This window comes from Mauremys mutica, chromosome 2 (assembly GCF_020497125.1).
Source record: "Mauremys mutica isolate MM-2020 ecotype Southern chromosome 2, ASM2049712v1, whole genome shotgun sequence".
NCBI lineage: Eukaryota > Metazoa > Chordata > Testudines > Geoemydidae > Mauremys > Mauremys mutica.
In genome coordinates this window covers 181,107,329-181,130,742 of record NC_059073.1, presented here as the reverse complement: position 1 = coordinate 181,130,742, position 23,414 = coordinate 181,107,329, and the positions used below count along the sequence as shown (strand labels likewise).

Sequence of the window (23,414 nt, the reverse complement as noted above, 5' to 3'; positions counted from 1 at the left end):
AAATCTAACATAATCCAGTGTGGAAATCTGTCTGAATCCTGCAACCATGACAGCTGAACAGAGGCCAAGGCTGACCTAGCCAGGGATTAACAGAGTACAGCGGCACACTGTGTGGGGGAATGTTTCAACACCACCTACATGCAATGTACAAGACTCTAGCTGGCACTATTTGTTTCTCATTTTTATGAGGAATAAAAGTTACTAAATTTCATCAAGAACATTCTAAAAGGGAAAATAAAACCAGAGGAGAACAAGTAATGGGAGCTGCAAGCACTATCTTACCTTTCGGAAATGCATCCAGTCATGGTGGTTATACAGAAAGGTTCCATCAAATTCTGCTGTCAACTGGGTACAGTCAATGTGCTTTTGCAGAGCCTTCAGTGATGTGAGGACTTCATACTGTTAAGGAAAAATTGTGAATGGAGCTATATTAATGCCATAAATCAAACCACTGGGGAAAAAACATACATAGTGCCAGTTGTCAAAATCTTTTACAGAATCCCTTGAGACAGAGGAACAGATCCTCAAGTGGGTATAAATGAGTGTAGATCTAATGAAGAAAATCTGAGCCCCAGTTCTTGACTTCATGTGTAATACTCTGTCTTCTGGAAGGAAGTTAATGGAGCTATGCAAATCTACACCAGCTGAGGATCTGGACTAAAGTACTACATCATCTTTGTAGAAAATATTTTCTGTTACTATTATATATTTGTTAATATATATATATATATAAGATTGAAGGGAAAAAAATCTCAAGTGACTTCTGTCTTTAACAACCATCTGTGCCAATAGAATATTACATACAAAGAAAAAAAAGACATTGTTAAAAATTCTTTGGGTATCAAGTTTTATTGAGAGAAAATTGTATATTTTAACTCTACATACAAAGTTAAGGAGAACAAGCTTCTGTTCTGATTGATTTAAATAATAAATTCATTTTTTCCTCTAACTTCAGCTCCCTTTATATTCATTTCAAACATCCATCAATTTTGTATTTTTAAAAATATTTTAATTATAAAATTCCTGCATAGTAAATACAAAAATAGCAGCAGTAAGTCATCATGTTATTGTAAAGAACACAGTTCACACAAAAATACTTCTGACTACCCACTTATACAATTCAGCAAACTGGTTTATGCAGTAAGTCTACCCAAAGGGCAAATTCTGCCACCCTTACATTCCTTACACGGCAGGGCTATTGTGAGGATAAATACATTAATGACTGTGATGTGCTCAGATATCATAGTAATGGCAGCCACATAAGTACCTACAATAAGATTTGCATTGAGAAGCACGTTATAGATAGATATAGATTTCAGTGGCACTATTCACAGTAAGGTGCTACTGAATTGGAGCTACTCAAAGTATTATGTATTATTCAGTGAGTAATAGCAGAATTTACCCCTTAAAAACACCAAAAAAATCAATTTCTTCTAAACAAAATAAAATGTCATGAAGTCACATTTTGCAAAGTAACTTTTCATAACAAAATTTAACTTTACAAAATATCATGCACAGTCTTCTTAATGTTACCTGAATTGCAGTATCTTTGTCAGGTCTAAATGCAGATTCCTTCTCAGTCAATATCAGCACACTGTGAATGGAGTGAGGAACTGCACTCTGGAAAGCAAAGCAAAATGAAGTTAGAGAAATGCTTTATTATGAACCTCCCAATCTTTTTTCCTTTTTGCCATTTTTCAAAATTCAGCTTGATTGGCTAACATGATCATCATAAGACAAGATAGTCTTAAATCATTATTTTTAAATAATGTATTTTCCCTATAATAAAAGTAGTTCTGGGGTCAAATTCTGTTCTTTTTGTTGCAGGAGCACATTATTTTATTCTTCAATAAAATTAACTTGGATTGTGCTACAAATGCAATGATGTTTTCTTAATGACTAACCTATGCTGTATGTGTTCTTGCTTTACACTATGTTTTTCCCATAAGGCATTAAAGAGCCTTATTTGAAAAATGCGAACAGCACAAAACAAGGCTGCAATAGCCTGCAATGATCATGGTCAATCTTGTCTATCACATATTAAAGTGTGTTTGTGGTTCTCACATTGGTGTGACCTCACATATATGTGTTCACCTGTAGTGTTTGCTGAATCCTCATAGGTCGACATCAACATGAGACTCCATCATCATGTTGTAAACTATACACATTTCAAACAGTAACTGAAGTTTAAATACTTTAACTAATAAAAGGATGACATTCATATTTCTTGCTTCATGCAGTATTGCTTTGATGGTGTTTTCTCTCTTATAAAAGTGGCTGTTGGAGCGGGTATTAGGTCTCAAAAGACATTGCATGTGTATTTTTTTTTAATCCAGCAGTTATGCATTTAGGGATTTATCCAACCTCTAATGAAGACAATCAGTGTTTCCTCTGCTTTCAGTAGGTGCAGGATCAGGGCCTAATTCATCCCAGTGCTGGAGATAAATATGGTGTAGGGCCCTAAGTAGGTATTATATCACTATTATGCCTTCCTTATTCTGCAGCTCTTATTCAAACGGAGGTTTCAGGAGGCAGAGCACATGAGTTCGCTGCCTGCCTACCATCCATCATTCTTGCCAGTGAATTTTAGGTCATTTGGTGCTTCACTTAGAAGTACAAAGCAACTCTTCATATTTTAGCCCTAAATCTTGATTGGGGTGCTTCTGCGTCATCATATCCACTCCACAGCTTGCAAAAAAGACTTATTATTTCTGTTGCTATGACACAATGTACTATTGGTGTTACTGGCTTTTTTCATTTTTAGTATTCTGTGTTCTAATTTTCTGTTATCTTTATCTAATATTCCTTCCCGTTTTCCATCTCTGTGTTTAAAGGATACTTCAGAAAACATGGCTTAGCCATACACATCGGACGTGCTCTAATGCAAAGACTGAGCATTGGGACAATACAGGCTGAGTGGCAGAGTTAACTCTGATTTCACTTGGGGCTTGATTATAATTTTACAGTCTGCCTGGAATCAGAGGCAATATACAGCTGCCTTGAGACAGAGAACAAACACTGAGAACAATTCCTCCTTCATTCCCCCTTTGCTCTGGGGGAAAAGTAAATGACTTGTCCCCTTTTCCTGGAGCAGCTTACACCTCCCTGTGCATGGTGCCAGGGCTCCTTCCCACTTCCCACCCCCTCTAAAGGCTCATCGTGAGGGGTCCTAGGCAAGTAGTCCCTGTCCTGCCTGCATGACCACAGCCACAACCAGTGCTGGGCTGAGGAGGAAATAAGAGTGAGCTGAAGGCTAAGACAGTATAGCTTTGATTTTGTAAGTTAAACAGAGGGAACTGATGTTATAAATAGAATGACAAGAATGATAACAAAACCACCAATCCCACCTCTGAGCCCTTTCTACTGATGATGTATTAAGTCTTTAATCACAGCAGCTGCAAAGCATGCTGTAATGCAGAGTCCAATGTATGTTTATGGTACATGCTCAAGTAGCCACATTTATATTTGAAGCACATTGGTCACCTTTCCGGATTGGCAAAATCAGTATTTCATCTTTGTCGTTTTTCAGAAGTTCAACAGTATTTGCTCCTGGCCTGTGGGAAGAGAGTATCTGGAAGCCCACGTTTTAGTTATGTCTCCTACATGTGCATTTCAAAATGGAAAAAGCCAAACTAATTGAATTTTTTTTTTGTTAATGGCAACCCCTTCTCCACCCAAACACACAGACCAAGTTTCAGCCCACTCTAAATTAAAATGGCTAGTCTAAATCTTAAAATATCTAAACTCTAAAAATGGAGCTGACAAAGGAAAAATTGTCAAACTGTTGCATTTACTTTCATTATAATAAAACTATATCTACCTAATTCCACATTTCCATTGCTTTCATCTGAGACAAATACCTTGTTAAACACTGTGCCAAAACCAAACTCATTTGCTTCCAGGGTTCAATTCATCATCTTGTGATGACATGTTTTTCCTCAGGGCATATCTGCCACATCTCAGATGTATAATATACTTAAGAAAACACTAAAGCCAGCTTAATAAAATAATTACAACAATGCGAATTCAGTAGATTTCCTTTTTTCAAGTTGGTTGCCAAGCTGTTTAGAAGGTTCAGTTACAATAAGAACTTAATTTGGTGGAAATTTCCCAGTGCATATTTCTTTTTTCTCTAAACTGTTTCGGTGCACCAGCTGTGTGTAGGAAGGGCAACTATATAGATCTAACTGCTACATATGGTTAGTGTCTGTCTGCAGCTGTGGGAAAATGGCTGTGTAAAACTCACAGGGTGATGTTAAGTAAATGCAGTAGCTGGAGGTACTTGCACCTCAAGTCTGAAAATGTTTGATCTATTATTACAATACTCAAGTTCTCACTAGAACCATAGAAGATTAAAGATCAAAAATCATTTTGCTCTGGTCTTCTACTTTGTTTACTTTGGGCACCTGACAGCACTTTGGAAACAGTTAGTTCCACTGTTTCCCTTTTTTTAGTCAGTTAGGCCTCATACAGGTACCATGTGGAGCTGATTACAGGACTGCAGCATCAATCAGTTTCCTCTCATATTAGTGTGGATCTTCATACAGTAAATGGACAGGGGAAAACATTTTAGGAAAGATGGTCAGGAGAATAAGAAGGTTTAATACCTGAAACTACTTGTAACTAATTTTTTTAATTGATCAGATTTCAGGTGGACAGCGTAGTGTCTTTTTAATCTGATGTAGTTACAATATAAGGCTTGTAAGGGTAGATGGGAAAGAGTGAAAAGGTGGGAGGAATCAAAGAAATCATCATCTACAACAACTTGTTCTTGTTTTGTTATATTTCTCCTTGAATAACATGATTACCATATCTACATCCTGCACTGTATAACCTTAAATGTCAGCTATGGCTCAAAGCAGACTCTGCATCGGAAAATTTCACTCCTCTCTCCATGAGTTTGCAATGGTTTCATTTTGCTGTTGTCATGATTCAGAACCAAGGCTGGGATGTACAAACTTTGGAAGAATGTCCATTTCTGACTCTGATTAATTCTGATCTGAACAAAAACCACTTCATCCTTGTCAAAGGAATACTGATGAAAGCCAAGCACATTAAAAGGCCGTTGTGATAATGACGTGCTAGAGTCACTGTAATGTCAAAATACGTCGTAATAGAAAATCAGACTGTGCTAGCGTCTTTTCCTTTTTGAACTGTTCAGTGAACCAGCACTAACAGATCTTTAGTTTCACTGTGCAAACAAAAACAATTCACTCTATTAAAGGCAGAAGAAAAGTTGGCCTCAGTTGTCAAGACATTCTGTGTAACTTTTACTTTGCTATTTGTTTCCCTCAGTGCACCAAACTACAGGTTAACAAAATGATTGTTGGATAATATCAAATGCAAGTGAATCTCCATAACAACTTCCCAATAAGCTGCTCTAGCCCTATCACTATTTGAGAAAACTGGACTTTAATGTCAACAGACAGACAGTGCTTATTTTTGTAGAACTAGCACTGAACTCTCAAGAATATACCATACTTGTAATTTTGTATTTTAAATCTATTCCTTCTACTTATATTTATACCTAATCAGCTTTAACTTTTTCAGCTGGTCCTTTGATGATCCTATTGTGTAGCACAAATTATTTTTTCCATGTGCTGAATGGAGAAAGTAATTCAGAAAGGAAAGAACTACAATTGGTATTAAGTTTAACACTGTAAGCTCTTTGGGACAGGAGGCATCTTTTGATTGTCTGTGTGCACAGCACCCAGAAAAACAACACTCCAGTACCTTATTAGTGGCCTCTAGGTGCTATCACAATACAAATAACAACAACTTAAAAAAAAACCACTAGTATTTTATTTTGTGCTCTTAAACAATGCACCATAACCACTAGCACTTACCTGTAATGCTGTGAAAGCTTTGAAAAGACCAGGACTAGGCTGGCACTTACGAGCATCCACTAAAATAACGAGCCCCAGATCACGTACTTCCTTCCTAGAAACAGAGAGGCAGATATTTCCTAAGCTGCATTTCCTCTTGATAAAAGTATTTGGATACAATTTTATAAACATTTCGCAAACAAACAGGTTGATGATGGGGCCACCTAGAACAAATATATTTTGTTTCCAGTCAGAAATAAAAGCAGCAGACCGTATATTATGCAGAAAACGATTATGGTCAGCCCCTCTTATTAAAAAATCTGTTGTAGGAGGTCAGGGGTGGGAAAACTTGTGATTCCCTCTCAGAGTTTTCTCCAGATCATACTGTCAGGGATGAACAATTTGCTGTTGTGTTGTCTCTAGATTACTTGTGGTCCTTCCCATTCTCCTGCCAGCATGGCTCCCTCTCCAATTGTCCACTGTATCTAGAACTCTGCCTCCCCCACATGCCTGAAAAGCGGAGTTTCTTCTGTATGGAATGGCTGTTTGGTTAAGATAACAGAACCACAGTAGATATCCTCCAGGTTTATTGGGGGGGGGAGTGAAGGGGAAGAACGATGCACCTAGACATTGGTCCCCTAGCCATGTCCAGACCTCTATCCCTGGAGAAGGTTCTCAGAGTCTGGAGATAGGGCTGGTGGTGTCAGCCAAATGGTTGGGGTCACTTTTCTCATGAAAAACGTGTAGGGTTCTCTCTGCATAAGGTCTGAGGGTGGGAGAAATGATCTGGAACGGTAATACTAAACTGAAATGAGTTCCTGCTCATGAAGAACTAATTGCATGGCAGACTGATGCCTTGTGCTGGCATGTCAAATGGTAATATCCCTATTTTTCAGATAGACTGGTGTAACTGAAATGCTTTCCCTAGTATGAGGGTTTTATCAGCTAGATGTAAACATTTATTCTGAGCTAAACTGTGTAGGAGTTGCTTGGCTTTGGGGAAAATTATTAGAGCCATAAAAAGTTTTAGCATTAAATGAAAAGGCAAAAAGGAGGTACGATTCCCAATATATTTGTGCTCTTACAATCCACCTTTTCAGTTAGTCAAGATTATAGACTCTGTGACTCGGCTTTTAAAACACACTTTCAACAGATTTGGGTGCCTCATTCCTTTATGCTACTTTGAAAATCCCAGCCCATAATACTAGCCAATAACACTGCTATTTTCAGCGGGAACTAGAGTTTTGGGGACTGTTCTAAGGCCTAACTGCACTCGCTTTAAGGGTGAAATTCACCCCTCTGCCGAGACCAATTGCACAGGATTTGACCTTTCAGCTGTTGCACACGTGAAATATGTTGTTTCAAATTTTGTTTAAAAGTTGTTTTATCATCCTCCAGACACATCTTTACATGCCGTAATTATATAATCTAAATATTGGGTTACATATATTTACACTAAGTATAAACAGCAATTACCTTTAAAGGCATTAATGATAAATATACACAATGAACAACTAAACATTACTTTAAAAAGCCAGGGCCATTCCAAGGCAAACAGTACATTCAAAGAATATCAGGGTTATGAAGCAAGTTTAGAGGGGAAAAAAGGAATTATACTATTAAACATTAAGGCACCTTCACTGCAGTGTGAGTGGGTACAACTATCAGACACTAATTTATTATGCCCTGTAGTGGGGAAGTACAGATTTTGGGCTCAATCTAGCTTCCATTTAAGCCAATAGTAAACTACCCATTCACTTTAATAGGAGCCCTAATTCCTCCCCATGCAAAAACATCTTATAGATGTGAATAAAAAATTATATCCTTTCTGCAGTTCCCTTCCTCCACCATCCTGAGAGAAAGGACTGCATTCTCTGTTACAATCTACAGGTTTTACAATTAGTTCTGTAGAACCTTATTGGTTTTGTCCCTATGAAATTCTATATGACTTTTCTGTAACGGATAAGAGCTAGATTGTCCAATTAGGCACTGTGACATTATCTGATTAAAATATGACCATGTAGATCATTCTTGCTACTACTGTTACATAATTGCAACAAATCTTGTACAAAGTATGTCAGGAAAGGTGTCTATGGAAAGGGTATGATTTGCTGAATATGATTATGCTATTTGTATGCATGAATGATTTTTGGATTTGAAGTTTGAGTATTGGGGCACTATATCTGGATTTCGAATGTTTGCTCTTGGGGTAACGCCCACAAGATATTTAGCCTTAACTCACAAGGGACCATGGGAGATGCCTATCTATGCTTAATGGACTTTCCTGCCATGACTAAGTGAAATCATGCATGGACATGCAACTTGCCCATGTGACCCCAAACACTATCTTTTACCTGTAATTCTCCACAGTGAGAACAATGGGATGCCCTTCAATTGGCAGAAGCTATAAAAGGCCCTGGAAACATCTCCATTTTGCCTCTTTCCTGCTCATACCTCTGGACTATGGACTTATACTAATGGGAGCATTCTAACTGAGGGACTGAGGACCTTCCAATGATTTGGAAGCAACCAGAGACTTGACTTAAGCCAGCAGTTTATTCCATCACTGCTTCAAGCTTGCACCAAGAACTTTGCAATTGTGTGTATTTGATTGCTTTAACCAATTTTAACTCTCTTTTCTTTCTTTCTATAAACTTTTTTTAATATCTAATATCTAGACTGGCAACAGCGTGATTATTGGGTAAGATCTGAGTTATATATTGACCTGGGTGTGTGGCTGGTCCTTTGGGATCAGAAGACCCTTTTATTTGATGAAATCGGTTTTTAAAGAACCACTCATCTTTAAGTCTAGTGTTTTCGGTGGCGATATAAGGATTGGAATGCCTAAGGAAACTGCTTTTCTGACTTGTTAGCCAGTGTAGTGAAACAGAAGTTTACTTTTGTTGCTGGTTTGGTGTATCTTATGGGAGAATAGCCACCAGTTTTGGGGTGGGTCTGCCTTATTTCTCAGCAGTTTGTCCTGAATTTGGTATTCTCGGTTGTGACCCACGGAGGCACGGTTACAGGCACCACCCAAGCAGAGGGTGATGCAGAGCCACACTGCTGGAAGAAGTGGTGGGGAAGGGACTGTGACTCAAGGCCTGATCCAAAGCCCACTGAATCAATTTAAGGACTTCCAATGACTTCACTGGGCTGTTGGCTCAGACCCAAAGAAAGGTACAACCCCACCCTAAGCTCCCTGGCATACAGGGGAATGCACCGTAATGCATCTGGCAGTGTGTGGGATCAAAGTTGAGAGGGGTCATGGTCCTCAAGGGGGTGATGTATGGCCCTCGGAGCAAAAAGAGGCAGCAATCCCTTGGCTTCCGTGAGCACCGCAACTGCATCTATCCCTGCTCTTTGTCCCCTTCATATACAAGCCCGGGACAGTATGGCCCTAACTGTATTTTTCTTTGGTTTTTGAGTCTGTAGAGTTTGATACAAAATTTGTGAATTACAAACAAAAAGGTTTGTTACATAGAAAAAATAATTTCTCTGGAGTTATGTGCCAAAGTGGACTTCCTTGAAAGTGGAGGGACATTTTTCTGCAGTGGTAGATAAACATAGGCCAAGACTATAACAGGGTTCAAAAAAGAACTAGATAAATTCATGGAGGATAGGTCCATCAATGGCTATTAGCCAGGATGGGCAGTGATGGAGTCCCTAACCTCTGTTTGCCAGAAACTGTGAATGGGCGACAAAGGATGGATCACTCGACGATTACCTGTTTTGTTCATTCTCTCTGGGGCACCTGGCATTGGCCACTGTTGGAAGACAAAATACTGGGCTAGATGGACCTTTGGTCTGACCCAGTATGGTCGTTCTTATGTTGTTATACTAGACTAGATTCTCATCTGCACCCAAACAAAGAAAATGCTTTTGGGTCACTGATCCTGGGATTTATTCTGTAGTAGCCTGGTTCCCACAGGGCTGCTCTAAACTAGACCAGCTGGTGAGAGCTTCAGAGGACTTCTTTGCCAACTGAGGACTCCTTTAAACCAGGAAATTTCAGCTGGACAGGTCAGTCAGCTATCCAGCCTCTTTGGTACAGCAATATATGGCTTATTGTGAGGGACAATCTGGCCCGCTGCATTTACCAAATATGCCACTGCTTTGAATTAGGGTAGGACAGGGCCCTTCATACGCTTTTGGAAGTTGTGTGAAGACCACTGGTCAGTAGTACTGTATTTTTTAAACTATACAAAAAAATGTTAACAACATCCCCCAATACCTGAGTTATGACGTTCATGTATCCACTAATTCATGGGGAATTCTTTTAAAAGTATTTTGAGCAGAACTATTTGTCCAACATTGGGCAGAAAGATAATTATCTCACAGGATTATATTTTATATTTGGAATGCTTTGATGTTTAATTCAAGCTGCGTAGGTTTATTTATTTTATATTAACTTTTGGAAACTTTTCAAAATTCTCACTCTATAAATAGTACTTTTAAAAGCACCTTTACTATGTTTATTAGTATGTATAAAGGCACAGAACAAGACCTACAAGATAGGAAAATTGGCAACATTTAACATATCTGGCCAATTTTCAATCCTCGTTTTTTGTTGTACAAATAAAACTGTACAAAAAGTTCTCCATAAGTTACAGTATTGTTTGAATTTGCACCCACTATCCTACACGTGTGCATGCACAGAGGAAGCGACTTAAAATTTGGTCCATTACTTATAAACTTAGATGTAATTTCTTAGATATAATTTCATCTGTTTCCCCATATTAAAAAATGGTGTCACAATTATTAGAGCTCTCAGAAATTTTAATAATTTTTTTATTGAAAAATGGTCTTTCAAATATAAAAGATTTATTAAAAACTGTTGATTTTGTAACAATTTTCATTTTTCACAACATTTTTCATTACTTTTTGGTCAATTTTTTTAAATAAAAAAATTGCATTTTTCATTCTACTGAAAACTAGGTTTGAAACACAAATTTTGATTACATTTTAATTTAAACAATTTTAGAAAAATTGAAAAAATAATGAAAAAATTGATACATTTGAACCTGTAAAACTAAAAACCCCCTTAAAAATGTTGAATTTTAAGTGATTTAAAAAAAAAAGTTACACTGGCTATGATAGAACTAAGGCACCAATCCTGCGAATGCTTACACACTAGAAACTTCACACCTTCAAGTAGTCTCACTTGTGGTGTTAGTGAGTTCAGCTGGGATCTGCCAGGCTTGGGGACCCTCCCTCCCCCCCAGCAGTGGGTTTTTCCATGGAAGCAAATGATCTGAGCCAATATGACTTCTCAATTGATACAAATTTGAGGAATTACTGCAAGTGTGTTCCCCATGCGCTGTACTGCTTTAATGTAATGAAAAATACGTCTTACGTTTTGCAATTTTGCACAGTGGAAAGTGAAAGAGACAATTCAGTAAGTTCTGCTTGTCCATTCCAGAGGTTTCCCCATTGTGGAAAGCAGGAGCCTTATTTATTTAAGTTCTTTTTGTAAAATCCCCAAATGTCATGACAGTAATTTGTACCTAACAGCACCACATTTCCTACTCAATTTAAACCTTTATTCACTTGTGGATTTTTACTTGGATTCTACAACTGCTATTGACTAAAATATGCTTTTTGATGAAAATGGAATAGAACCCCCCCCTACTTTATGAGGTTTTCATTTACAAAACTTATTATCTGTAGTGTACAGGAACTGGCTCGCATCCCTTTAAATAATATGTGAGCCCTCTAGCATGTGTCTACACTACATCTGGGACTGAGCCTTCCAGCCTGAGGGTACGTCTACACTACGGGATTATTCCGAATTTACATAAACCGGTTTAACAAAACAGATTGGATAAAATCGAGTGTGCGCGGCCATACTAAACACATTAAATCGGTGGTGTGCGTCCACGGTCCGAGGCTAGCGTCGATTTCTGGAGCATTGCACTGTGGGTAGCTATTCCGTAGCTATCCCATAGTTCCTGCAGCCTCCCCCGCCCCTTTGAATTTCCGGGTTGAGATCCCAGTGCCTGATGCGGCAAAAATCATTGTCGCGGGTGGTTCTGGGTAAATGTCGTCAGTCACTCCTTCCGCTGGGAAAGCAACGGCAGACAAGCATTTCGTGCCTTTTTTCCCTGGATTGCCCTGGAAGATGCCATAGCATGGCAATCATGGAGCCTGTTTCGCCTTTTGTGACTGTCACCGTATGTGTACTAGATGCCGCTGACAGAGGCGATTCAGCAGCGCTACACAGCAGCATGCTTTTGCTTTTGCATGATAGCAGAGATGGTTACCAGCCATATTGTACCATCTACCATGCCATAAATTGGTAATAAGATGATCGTGGCTACCAGTCCTTTTGCACTGCACCATCTGTTGCTGTCATAAGTGCCCCTGGCTGCTCTTAGCCAGGGGCGCAAAAGCCAAAATTGGGAATGACTCCCTGAGTCAATCCCTCCTTTTTGGTGTCTAAAAATAGAATCAGTCCTGCCTAGAATATGGGCAAGTGTACTAGAGAACCACTGTATCATAGAACCAGAGAGCACAGCTGCCCTGTGTCAGATCCTGCAAAAATTATGAGCTGTATGCTATTCACAGGGGGTGCTCCTGCAACAACCCCACCTGTTGATTCCGTTCTTCCCTCAGCCTTCCTGGGCTACCGTAGCATTGTCCCCCCACTTGTGTGATGAAGTAATAAAGAATGCAGGAATAAGACACAGTGACTTGTTAGTGAGATATGAGTGGAAGGCAGCCTCCAGCTGCTATGAGAGTCCAGACAGGACAGTAAGGAGTGTGGAGGAGAGGAGCCCAGCATCCCTCTGCTAGTTCAGGGGCAATTGAATCTTTTCTTTACACATGAAGGGTGGGGGCTGAAGGAGCTCAGCCCCCTGTTGCTATGATGACGATGGTTATCAGCTATATTGTACCATCTACCAGGAAAAATTAGGGCCAGGCGCCCTTGATCGACCTAACAGATGCTAGTCAGCATGGTTACCAGTCCTTTTGCACTGCCCCATGTGCCAAAAGGCTGATGATGAGGACGGATACCAGTCGTTTTGTACCATCAGCCATCCATAGCGTGGGGGGAGCAAGGATGTTGGTGTTGAGTGCTGCACCATCGCGTCTATCTGCAGCATTCAGTAAAGATAGGGCGACATGTAAAAGAGTCAAGAGAGGATTGTTTTCCCTTTCACTTCTGGGGGTGGGTGGGGGTGTGCGTAAATTGCCTAGCTATGCCCTGACCCACCGCGGACACTGTTTTTGACCCTAGAAGCATTTGGAGCTCAGCCAAGAATGCAAATGCTTTTCAGAGACTGCAGGAACTGTGGGATAGCTTGAGTCCTCCAGTCCATGAGCGTCCATTTGATTCTTTGGCTTTCCGTTACGCTTGTCACGCAGCAGTGCGCTGAGTCCCTGCTATGGCATCTGTCTGGAGATATTTAAAAAATGATTTTGAGCGCTGATAGAACAGATTTGCCTGCCCTTACAGCGATCACGTCCGCATCGTCCATGCGGGAGCTCTTTCTTTATTTTGATTTTTAACTGCATCACCACCCGTGCTGATCGGAGCTCCACGCTGGGCAAACAGGAAATATTCAAAAGTTCGCGGGGCTTTTCCTGTCTACCTGGCCACTGCATCCGAGTTCAGATTGCTGTCCAGAGCGGTCAGTAGTGCACTGTGGGATAATGCCCGGAGGCCAATACCGTCGATCTGTGGCCACACTAACCCCAATCCGATATGGTAATACCGATATTAGCGCTACTCCTCTCGTTAGGGAGGAGTACAGAAACCGGTTTAAAGAGCCCTTTATACCGATATAAAGGGCCTCTTAGTGTGGACGGGTGTGGCGTTAAATCGGTTTTACGCTCCTAAAACCGGTTTAAACGCGTAGTGTAGACCAGGCTTGAGTAACAAACTTATGCTGGTGCTCTAAAAATAGCTGTGTAGATGGTGCTTTGACACTGGGGCTCAGGCTCTCAAGGCCCCACCTCCTGCCCCACAGGCTTGAGAGCCCAAGCTCCAGCCCGAGTTGCAATGTCAAAGCACCATCTACACGGTTATTTTTAGCATGCTAGCATGAGCACCACCACCACAAATCTATGGCGCCAGGCTGCGAGGCTCGCTCCCAGGTGCAGTGTAGACATACCCCTATGGGCCCTCACGGTCTTCTGTTTTTGACTCAGGATAATGAAGTCTGTGCAGTTCTCCTCATGTTTTGATATCCCATGTTTCCCCATAATTTGTGAACTCATTCATATTCAGAGATATAAAGATGACTAAATTTACATTAAAATTCTGCCTTCACAGTACTAGGAACAGCATTCATATTTTACAAAATGCCAAGTACCTTCTGCTTTGCCATTTTCCCCTTCTGCTTTGGAACACTGCTGAAATCAGTGCACATCCTTGCAGTGGGACTTTGGGGTGATTTCCAATATTTTACAGTTTGGAGATATCGGAGTTTAAAGGTGCCAGATGAACTCGTGATCCTTGTCCATTTAGACCACTGCTCTAGGTAACACAGTCTTCAAAAGGAGTCTGTTGCATCCCTGAACATCCCTGTTACCTGACCATTGGAGTGGGACTGACATTAGCCTCACAGGAGACCTACCTGGTTCCCACTAGCAGAGGAGACCAAGAAATTAAAAAGGGGGAAATATGTAGCCTGAGCAGCAAGAGTAGCCTACTGGGCTATTAGCCACACTAAAAGTATACATTCTATACCCAGTGCACAGACGCTGAGTAGACCACAATACCTGAAGATACCAAACAAAGACAAAAGAAAAGCAGAAAAAACCCTCTATAACTATTCTTATTAAAACCAACGAAAATATCCCTAAGTCAAACTGTAGATCTGTGATATCAAAGATTAAAGTAGTCAAATTATAGAAACACTGAAAGCAGCTGCAGGAAACACTCCATAAATAGCTGCAGAAGTCATTGCAAAGTTTCCTGGTACAGGATTGCACCCTGAGTTCTTTTCACAGAATAAATGTAATCAGTGTTATACATGAAGGGTCACATTTGCAAAGCAATCTCACTGTGATCTCTGTAAATTGTATGCAGTTTTATAAACACAAATGAAATCACTCTTGATCTACATGATCTGTGCACACAAAATTGAGGACAGAAATTTAGAGGCCTTTTCCTATTTATAGAAAACAACAGGGAAGACCAAAAAGAAATTGAATGAGTAATGAAGAAAGGTAAATGCAAAGAATAAGTCCAACAGGATTCCCAAATTGTAACTCCTCATTTCCGGGGATGGGGGTATTATCCTATAAATTTACTCCAGGCAGGGAATCAACCTATAAATTCCAGTTCTAATACATTTTTCACTGCCATGAGCTATACACATTCTAATACATATAGATACAATTTCTAAGGCCCAGATTCAGGAAAGCATCCCTGTTCTGGACAGCACTTAAGCACATTTGTAACTTGAAGTCAATGAGACTTAGCAACATGTTTAAAGTTATGCATGTACTTACGTGCTTTACTGAAGCAGGGCCTAACTGCATACAAGGGAATTTTTCATTAATAAAAACAAAAAAATTGTTTAGCGCCATCCTTTTGAATGTCTATCCAAACTGGGCTGATACTCCAAGCATTTTGATGCTCTGCCATTCCCAACAGTGAGAATGGCATTGTTAAATTTATGTGACAGAAGAAATCAACTAGAGACACGTTTTCCAGTTTATTCTAACAAAATGTATTTGTTTCACTGACAAGTTTTGTTATACTTTAAACTTATCAAAATGTCCAAAGCTAACAAGTATTAACAGAACAAAAAAATCTTGTCAACTTTAACTTAAGGGAACATTGAAAAGAAGTAACAGATATTCAAATACACACAGTGCATAAAATCTCTTAAAAATAAGTGTAAACATAAAATATCACACTGCACATTTGACAAATTTAACACTGCTACATAATCAGCACCCAGCCTCAACCTATTCACCAGAAACCTTTCTAAACTCATATCCCCTTACACTGTATACATTTCACATCTAAACTGTGAAATCTCACAAAATGCTAACTTCCCACACACACAGATAACAGAACCAATCACACACCATCCCCAGTTCAGTTGCCTGTTATTACCTAGAGACCTCTATATTTTGCCTTTTCCCCTTGCTATACAGAACAGAGACTTGATCCTTCCACATCCTACCTACCCACAATGATCAAAGGATGACAACCTATCACATATTAATCTCCATATACAATCCAGAAATAACCCCCTTTCCAAAGGCACAAAAGACCAATGTACTCCATCCACCCTTTCTTTACAGAATGAAAAATCTCATTATACCTTCCCTAGTAACCCTCCCATTATTGAGTCAGATACAGATACTTTCCAGATACAGACCATATGTCCATCTTCATCTACATCATTCAACACACATAGGCCACAGATCTCAAGAGCACTTCAGGTTTCTGGCTCCCCTCACCACTTCACTGCCTCTCCCTAATCTTCAAGATTGAAGAGTTGCACAATATTCCTGGCTCCTGCTCCTCTCCTTTTAACTGGCGGCTTAGGAGACCTCAGGATCAGGATCACTACGTGCCCTGACCTCATACCGCCTTGCACAACTTATGGGATATCTCTTCCTAATGGGAAAACTTTGAAATGACATCAGTTCCTCAGGTTCCCCGCCCTGTGAAGTGGAGGGGTGATACACAGGGGTCCCTTTCCTTTATTCAGTGTCCCATAGGCCACATGGGCTTTATAAAGTGTGCATCAATATATGCAACAAAACCAATTTTTGTAAATAAGTCTTTTAAAAGGTTATTTTAAATAGTGCTAAGTCCTAGATGTTAATGGTATTTTACTATATGTAAAGACTGAAGTTTTACAGTCAAGCTGTTTTTACCAAAAGGGACTTCAAAAAGCAGGCATTTTAAAAAAAAAATGTACAAGTGCACCTTGAAGCCTCTGTCATCTATTAATGGCTTGACAACAACCCTTCAAACTTAAATAATTTTTACGTACCCTGAAATTAAATCCCAAAACCACTTCTTGTGTGAAAAGGGAGTGACTACAGGGACTAGAACTGAAACCTGGCTACAATCTTAGCTAGTGAGCTGATACTGGAGTAGGTCCATAGGAAGGTAATTTTTAAGGACCCTCAACTCAAAAACATTGTTGCACTTTGGTGAATAAAACTGTACTTTGGAGCAACAAAACCATTGCTGCGAACAGAAACAACATCATTACTAGATTAACCACACAAACCTGGACTAGATCGCCAATCCTTTAGGTCCAAATACACAAGCCCCAGTACGTGAGCTGAAAGAAAACCAATGCCAAATGCCACAGTACACTATGAAAAAACTAGTCTGATGTGCCTAATTTGCAACCAGCCACCAGAGGGCAAACTGTTCAAACACACTAGCCGTCACAATTAGACACCTAAGTAGTTAATTTTGTGTAATTTTGTTCAAATACAGCTTTCTGCAAGGATTTTTAAGGATATTTAAATATGCAGATATTTGATAGGATAGTAAGAAGCTATTTTTGAGCCAGAAGGACACAACGGTATGTTAGACAAACCACACATCAAATAACGACAGTTATTTAACGACAATAAAACAACAGCACAGCCAAGTAAAGCTGGCAATTCATCCAAACCAACATCCCTAGCCAAAATCTTTGAGTAGCTAAAAACGACAGTTTATAATGGAACCTGGTTGCAAAGTTAAGACCTGATTCTGCAATTTACAATGCACAGGTCTGTGATGCTTGCAGAGACCCACACAACTTCAATGGGCCTCTGCGTGAGCACAGCACCCCACCAGGGCATTGTAAATTGCAGGACTGGGGCCTTAACGAAGAACCGGCTGTTACTGTGATCGCAACATCTGTATCACCTGAAAAATGACCAGCCCAGCTCTCTTCATACCTGGGAATGCTATAGAAATACATCAGAAGACGAGCAAGCTCTGTAGTTGTGGAATGTTCACTTGACCAGATGGTATTTCTTGTGCAGACTTGCACCACTGCTCTGCCACCCCGGTCTCGGCTTCCTAACCAAATAAAACACACAAAGAAAAGCCTTTGAGAAAGCATGACTGAGAACGCGTGATTTAGAAGCGTGTGTGTCTGGAAAACGACAATGCAGAAACCCTTAAAAGTGAAAATCAATGATTTTCCATCCTCTGCATTTACCTTATTATATAGATTGTGATCACAAAATTTCTTAATCAGTGAGAGATCATTCCTACGTATTTAAGTTCCTACTGGTGATTTTTATGAGCAAGATATCTAGCTGGTGTAAATTGGCTTGGCTCCAATTCATACCAGATGACCCCAATATCTTCTAAAAAAATAACTTTTTCTATGGCAAACAATTTATCTTGGCTATCTTTAAGAGATTTGTGTATATATACACTATGCATGTGTGTACTTATGTTTCATTTATCATCAGGCACATTGTTATCTGTAATTACATACCACATAGAGAAATGACTCCAGACTGCAGTAATTCCTGGTTGATTTCAAGTAATTGGTTTGGTAATCTGTGGCAAAGGTCTCCAGCATTTGTAGACAGCAGCTCACTCTCACAATGGAATAGCTCAGGAGATGCATTTGTAATTGTGCTACACTCACCCTGGAAACTGTTTCTTGAGTCTATTACTGTTGAGTGCTGAGGAAAATCTGGCCAAATGAAAGACAACTGGTTAAAATGTTTGCTTTTCTGTGTATTTGAAAATTGCTCTTTAGGTAGCTTTCTATCAACATGTAAAAATTAGCATATATTTATATATTAGCATATAAACAGAACAGAAACCATACATAGATTACATTAAAAATAAATTACAGTTGTAAAGTTAAGCTCTCAGAAGTTAGGAAATTCCAGAAAGAAGGTTGCCTGTCAGACCTGTGCATATGCATGATTCAGTCTAATTATACGATCATAGAGTATTTTCGGCACAGGACCCCTGCTACTCTCAGGGCACAAGAATCCTTCTGCCCCTGCCCCGGCTTGTTCCTGGCTCCAGTCTGTTCCTATCCTCCCCAGGCTCCTATGTCTGTTCCCCTTCTTCTCTTATTCCCCATGCCCAGTTCCAGTCCCTGTTCCTGTCCCCACACTCACCACAGCTCCAGCCTCCCTACTATACTCTTCACTCCCAGATATTCAAGTCAGGCTGTTCCTTCTTCTCACTGGAGAGCCAACAGGAGGCAATCTCCCTGCTCTCAGGTCTTGTGCCCAGCACCTAGTGGCCCCTGGCAGTCATGAGAAGCAATTGCAGGGAAAGTCCCTTGGCCGGAGCATACAGGCTCTGTGGGATGGTGCACGAGCACGCAAATTGAGTAGGAGATGTATTGGGTCTGAGCATGCTCAGTAAGGATGGAATAATCAAAGAATAATGCTGCTAGCATCTAATAAACTTGCACTGAGCACGTGGGAACTGAGATTTTCAAAGGTTTATAGTTTGGCTAATTTGGAACAAAATTTTACAGGGATGGCAAAAGGCATATCACTGACATGATGGTGACCACCTCTACCAAATTTCAAGTCACTGCTTCAATGCATGAAGGTGCTGCAGCTTGTCAATCAATATGTTATATTAATTTTGTTAATGAATATGGACAAAACAATGCATTTTCCCTAACTTTGTTATTGGAAATAGCTAAACTGCTTTAGCGGAAACATCTGGAAAAAATTCAGCCTGAGGCAGAAACCCAGCATGGAAAATTTCAGCCCAAACAGTTACAATTTGGCAATGTTATAAGCAACCAAAAACAGGCTTTTAAATTGGTGACCCTTAACTATAGGTTGTGGCAGAGGTCTGACCTTGCTCCCGTGGGTCCTGCGCTTCTAGGCGGTTTATGCTAGCCTCAGTGGCTCACTGTGACTCTCCACGTAGCCCTTCTCTCTCTAGGGCCAGGGTTACAGTCTACTGAACCCTTTTCATCTTAGGCCAGCAAGGAGGTTGGTGAGAGAACGCCCAGTCTCTGTTGTCCCTGGGGGCTTATTTCAGACCAGTTTAGCCTCCTGTCCTGACAGGGGCCTGACTTCCCCTCCCACGAGATGTTCCTGTAGTGGTGGGTTGGGGGAAACCCGGGCCCGCCCTCTACTCCGGGTTCTGGCCCAGGGACCCTAATGGTAGCAGCTGTTGGCAGCCAACCTTTCACTGCCAGAGTTGCTACATTTCCCTGGGCCACTTCCCCCACAGCTCTCCTGCTTCTCCCTTCTTCACCCTTACCTTAGGGCTCCCTTAACAATAGTTTGAGGGTGTCTTCATTAACCAGCCCTTCAGCCGCACTTCCTCTCCTCTGGCTCCCTGGCTCTCCTCTGCCTGCCTGGAGTGAGCCCTTTTTATAGTATCAGCGGGGCCTTAATTAGAGTCAGGTGGTCACATTAACTTAATGGCCTCACCTGACTCTTTGCAGGTTAATTAGAGTCAGGTGTTCTCATTAGCCTGGAGCAGCCCCTGCTCTGGTCAGTCAGGGAACAGAAAACTGTTAATCCAGTGGCCAGTATATCTGCCTTCTGCTATTCTGCTGTACCCAATTGGCCTGGGTCTATCACAAGGTGTAGCTATCAAGCCTGCCTATGCTAAAGCTTGCATATTAAATTGAATGAAAAAAACTGGGATTAATGTTATATTAAGTTTGAGAAACAAAGCACCCAGAAGTCTGGAAATTTCAATCTCAACTCTGCTATGTTGTGCTTATGCCTTCAAATATGGTCAGGGCTTAATTTGTACCAAGGTTTGCCAGGGCTGAGCCCTGACACCTCTAGGCTTGGCAGTTCATAGCCCTCTGGGCTTGCTGTATCAGTTATGAAAGTAAAATAATTGCCAGAGCCAGGCACATAATTGCTTGAGCCCAGGCACCTCTTTCATTACAAATTAAGCACTGAATATGGTCTCTCTTTATATAATTATAAATTATTGTTAAAATTATAGAAGTGGTGAAAGCAAGTCCATAGCCAAGACTGCATTCAGATTTTTTCTTTTTAAACATAAAGCAGGACTAAAGCCCCTTCAATATTAATCCTTCAGGGAACAATTAACTGCATTATCCATTTCATTTTTTAAGAAAATATTTACAGACTTATGCAGAGCAAATAGTTTTAAATGAACCCTGACTGAAATGGTCCCGAGCATCTTGCTTTTTTTGGCTCTCTGTGGCTAAAAAACCTCATTCATCACAAACACCACGCTTCTCGCACACACACAAATGCAATTCCTATAACCTCTCACAGATAGACCACTTTTCAAATGTTTAATGTTAACACGAAGTAAGTTATTCCCCTAATTCATCATTCCTTTATGTGGCTCCATAAAGAAAAGCCAATGGAAATGGCCAGGATCAAGCAATTACTTCTTTCCTCTGCAGGTGCCCAGCCTGCACTGAGGCTGGGATCGCTTGCAGGCAAGCTGGGGTTTGTCTTGTCAGCCCGGTTTGGCTGCCATTTCCCACCTAAACATGCCCCTTTCCATTTTACGGTCTTTAATAGCAACAGGGAGCAAGCAGAAGGAAAGAGATTTACAGCCACATTGGGTTGACACAGCCCGCTTGTATTGCACCTCAGCAGCAGCAGTAATATACTACAGTGATGGAGGGAGGCCTAGAAATAAATAGATTACATTAGATAGTAGGGAGACACTGGATCTGATTAACTTCTTTGTTTTCTAGGCAGGAGAACCACTCTGATGATCCATATTTTTACATGTAAATAAATATACACAAATACACAGACAGAAGGGAAAGCAGAGGAAAGAAACACAGAAGAAAAAGTTCCTTGGCTGATATCCCACATTTCAGAGATGTCTGCATCCCACAGTGCAGCACTCAAAAGGTACATCGACAAGAAACAGGGAGAGAGCAGAGTTTGCTAACTTGGAAAGGACAATTCAGCTGGAAAATGGCTATTTTCAAACATCCGAAAGACTATTACCAGCAAGAGAGAGAAAAAATAGGAGTTAAAAGCTATAAAAATACACAGTACTTGACATCCTCCCATGGCACTTTATATTACTAAAGGATTATAGATAAAAATCAGCATTTATGCTGGTGTTGCTAAATGAGCAAAACTGAGTTAATTATGGAATAACATTCTTGGCACAATGAAGCAACAAATGGCAGTGTAGTTGACTCAATGCCAAACTGAAGCTGCACAAGGCACCTAATCAACTGCAAAGAAGAAGAACTACTGTATAGTGGCTAGGGCATGGCACTGGGAATTTGGAGACTTGGGTTTTGTCCCTTGATTTTGCCAATGTACTTCCCATGGCCTTGAAAATTATCACTGTAATACATCATTTTATTGTTACTAAAAATAAAAATCTGAAAATGGCTTTAGCCAAAACACCACCACTATACGCGTGGGACAGTTGCTCAGCTGGTATAAATCATCATAGCCCCTATTAACGTCAATGAAGCGGATTTACAACATCTGAAGAACTGGCTCAGGTTATTTATTTGGAAATGTTCTGGCTGCAAGGGTCTCTGCAGGACTTGGCAGGGATATTAATGCCAAGGGTGTGTCGTAGCTGAAAAATATGCAAGGTGCTTGAACCCTCTAAACTTTCACTAGGTGCAATGTCAGCTGAGGGTGCGCAGCACTTTGCAGGACTGGGCTCTGCGTTTTCAGAGGAACCACTAATCTGAAAGCACGGCATGGAACATAGGTTATATTTTAGAATAGTTTATAATGGCATCATTTCAATGCTTTCTGGGATGTAACTGGTTGAAAGTACTTTATCTGTGGTTGCTGGTCTATTCCTTCTTCCAATTGATGGAGAGGAGGTAGAAATCTTCTCTTCCCATAAAACATATTAAAATCACTTTGCTGAGAAAGTTTTAACTCTCTCTTTATCTTTCCATATATGCTAAGAAGTCTTCAGGATCTCTGCTGCCCCACCTAGGTTCCGCAGCCATGGGGACAAATGCAAATCATAAGGGAGCCAGACTTAAGAGTCTGCCCTTCCCAAGGCAGAAAGTGTGACTCCACTTCGCCAGCTGCCATGTATAGCAATTGGAACAGTAGGCCAGGGAAAAATGCAAGGGGAGGCAGTCCAGCCCTGTTATCCTGGGGGAGCAGAGACTATTCCACCTGATTGACAGATAGACAGAGTGAATGAGCCATGCTTCTTGAGGACAGCTCTGTTCAGCCAGAGAATGAAGACAAGGCCACCAGGTCAAAGATAAACTCTCCTGCCCCACTAGCAACTAAGATAGAAAGTAGCAAAAAATCTCCCATGGAACTTCCCAAGCTAACTGGAAGATGAGATGGAAGAGACCCCAGCCTAAACCTGCTCCCTATGCCGCTGGAGCTACACAAATTTTGCAACTGCCCTGGAGCATGAGCTCTCCATCTCTACCTGTCATGCAGCTCTGTGGTCTCCCATCTAAACTAGGCTCTAGCACTCAGAGGATAAAGCAACATGATGTAGAGCCAGTTTATGATGTCATCAGAGGCTTGCAAGCCCCTTACAGCAATGTAAAGTTAAGTCGAGATTTGGCTTTTTGATACCATTGTCAGTTTTTACAAAACATGGCTCTATATCCTAGTGTAAACCATTAATCCTAGCTATGATACCATTGATATACGTCACCATGAATACAGATTTTGTCAGAAACAACGAGGAGTCCGGTGGCACCT

At 40.6% G+C, this 23,414-nt stretch overlaps 1 protein-coding gene across 1 annotated transcript in view; it reads right to left on the bottom strand.

Annotated features, from left to right (window-relative positions):
- The window catches only part of PLEKHG4B (pleckstrin homology and RhoGEF domain containing G4B), a 147,212-nt gene that overhangs the window by 61,121 nt on the left and 62,677 nt on the right, over positions 1-23,414 (bottom strand). Inside the window, exons 4-8 of the mRNA XM_045004839.1 lie at positions 18,251-18,454; positions 17,700-17,823; positions 5,847-5,940; positions 1,534-1,620; positions 283-399 (exon numbers count right to left, since the gene is read on the bottom strand). Coding sequence (XP_044860774.1) covers positions 283-399; positions 1,534-1,620; positions 5,847-5,940; positions 17,700-17,823; positions 18,251-18,454 — 626 coding nt within the window. The remainder of the gene's footprint in view (positions 1-282; positions 400-1,533; positions 1,621-5,846; positions 5,941-17,699; positions 17,824-18,250; positions 18,455-23,414) is intronic.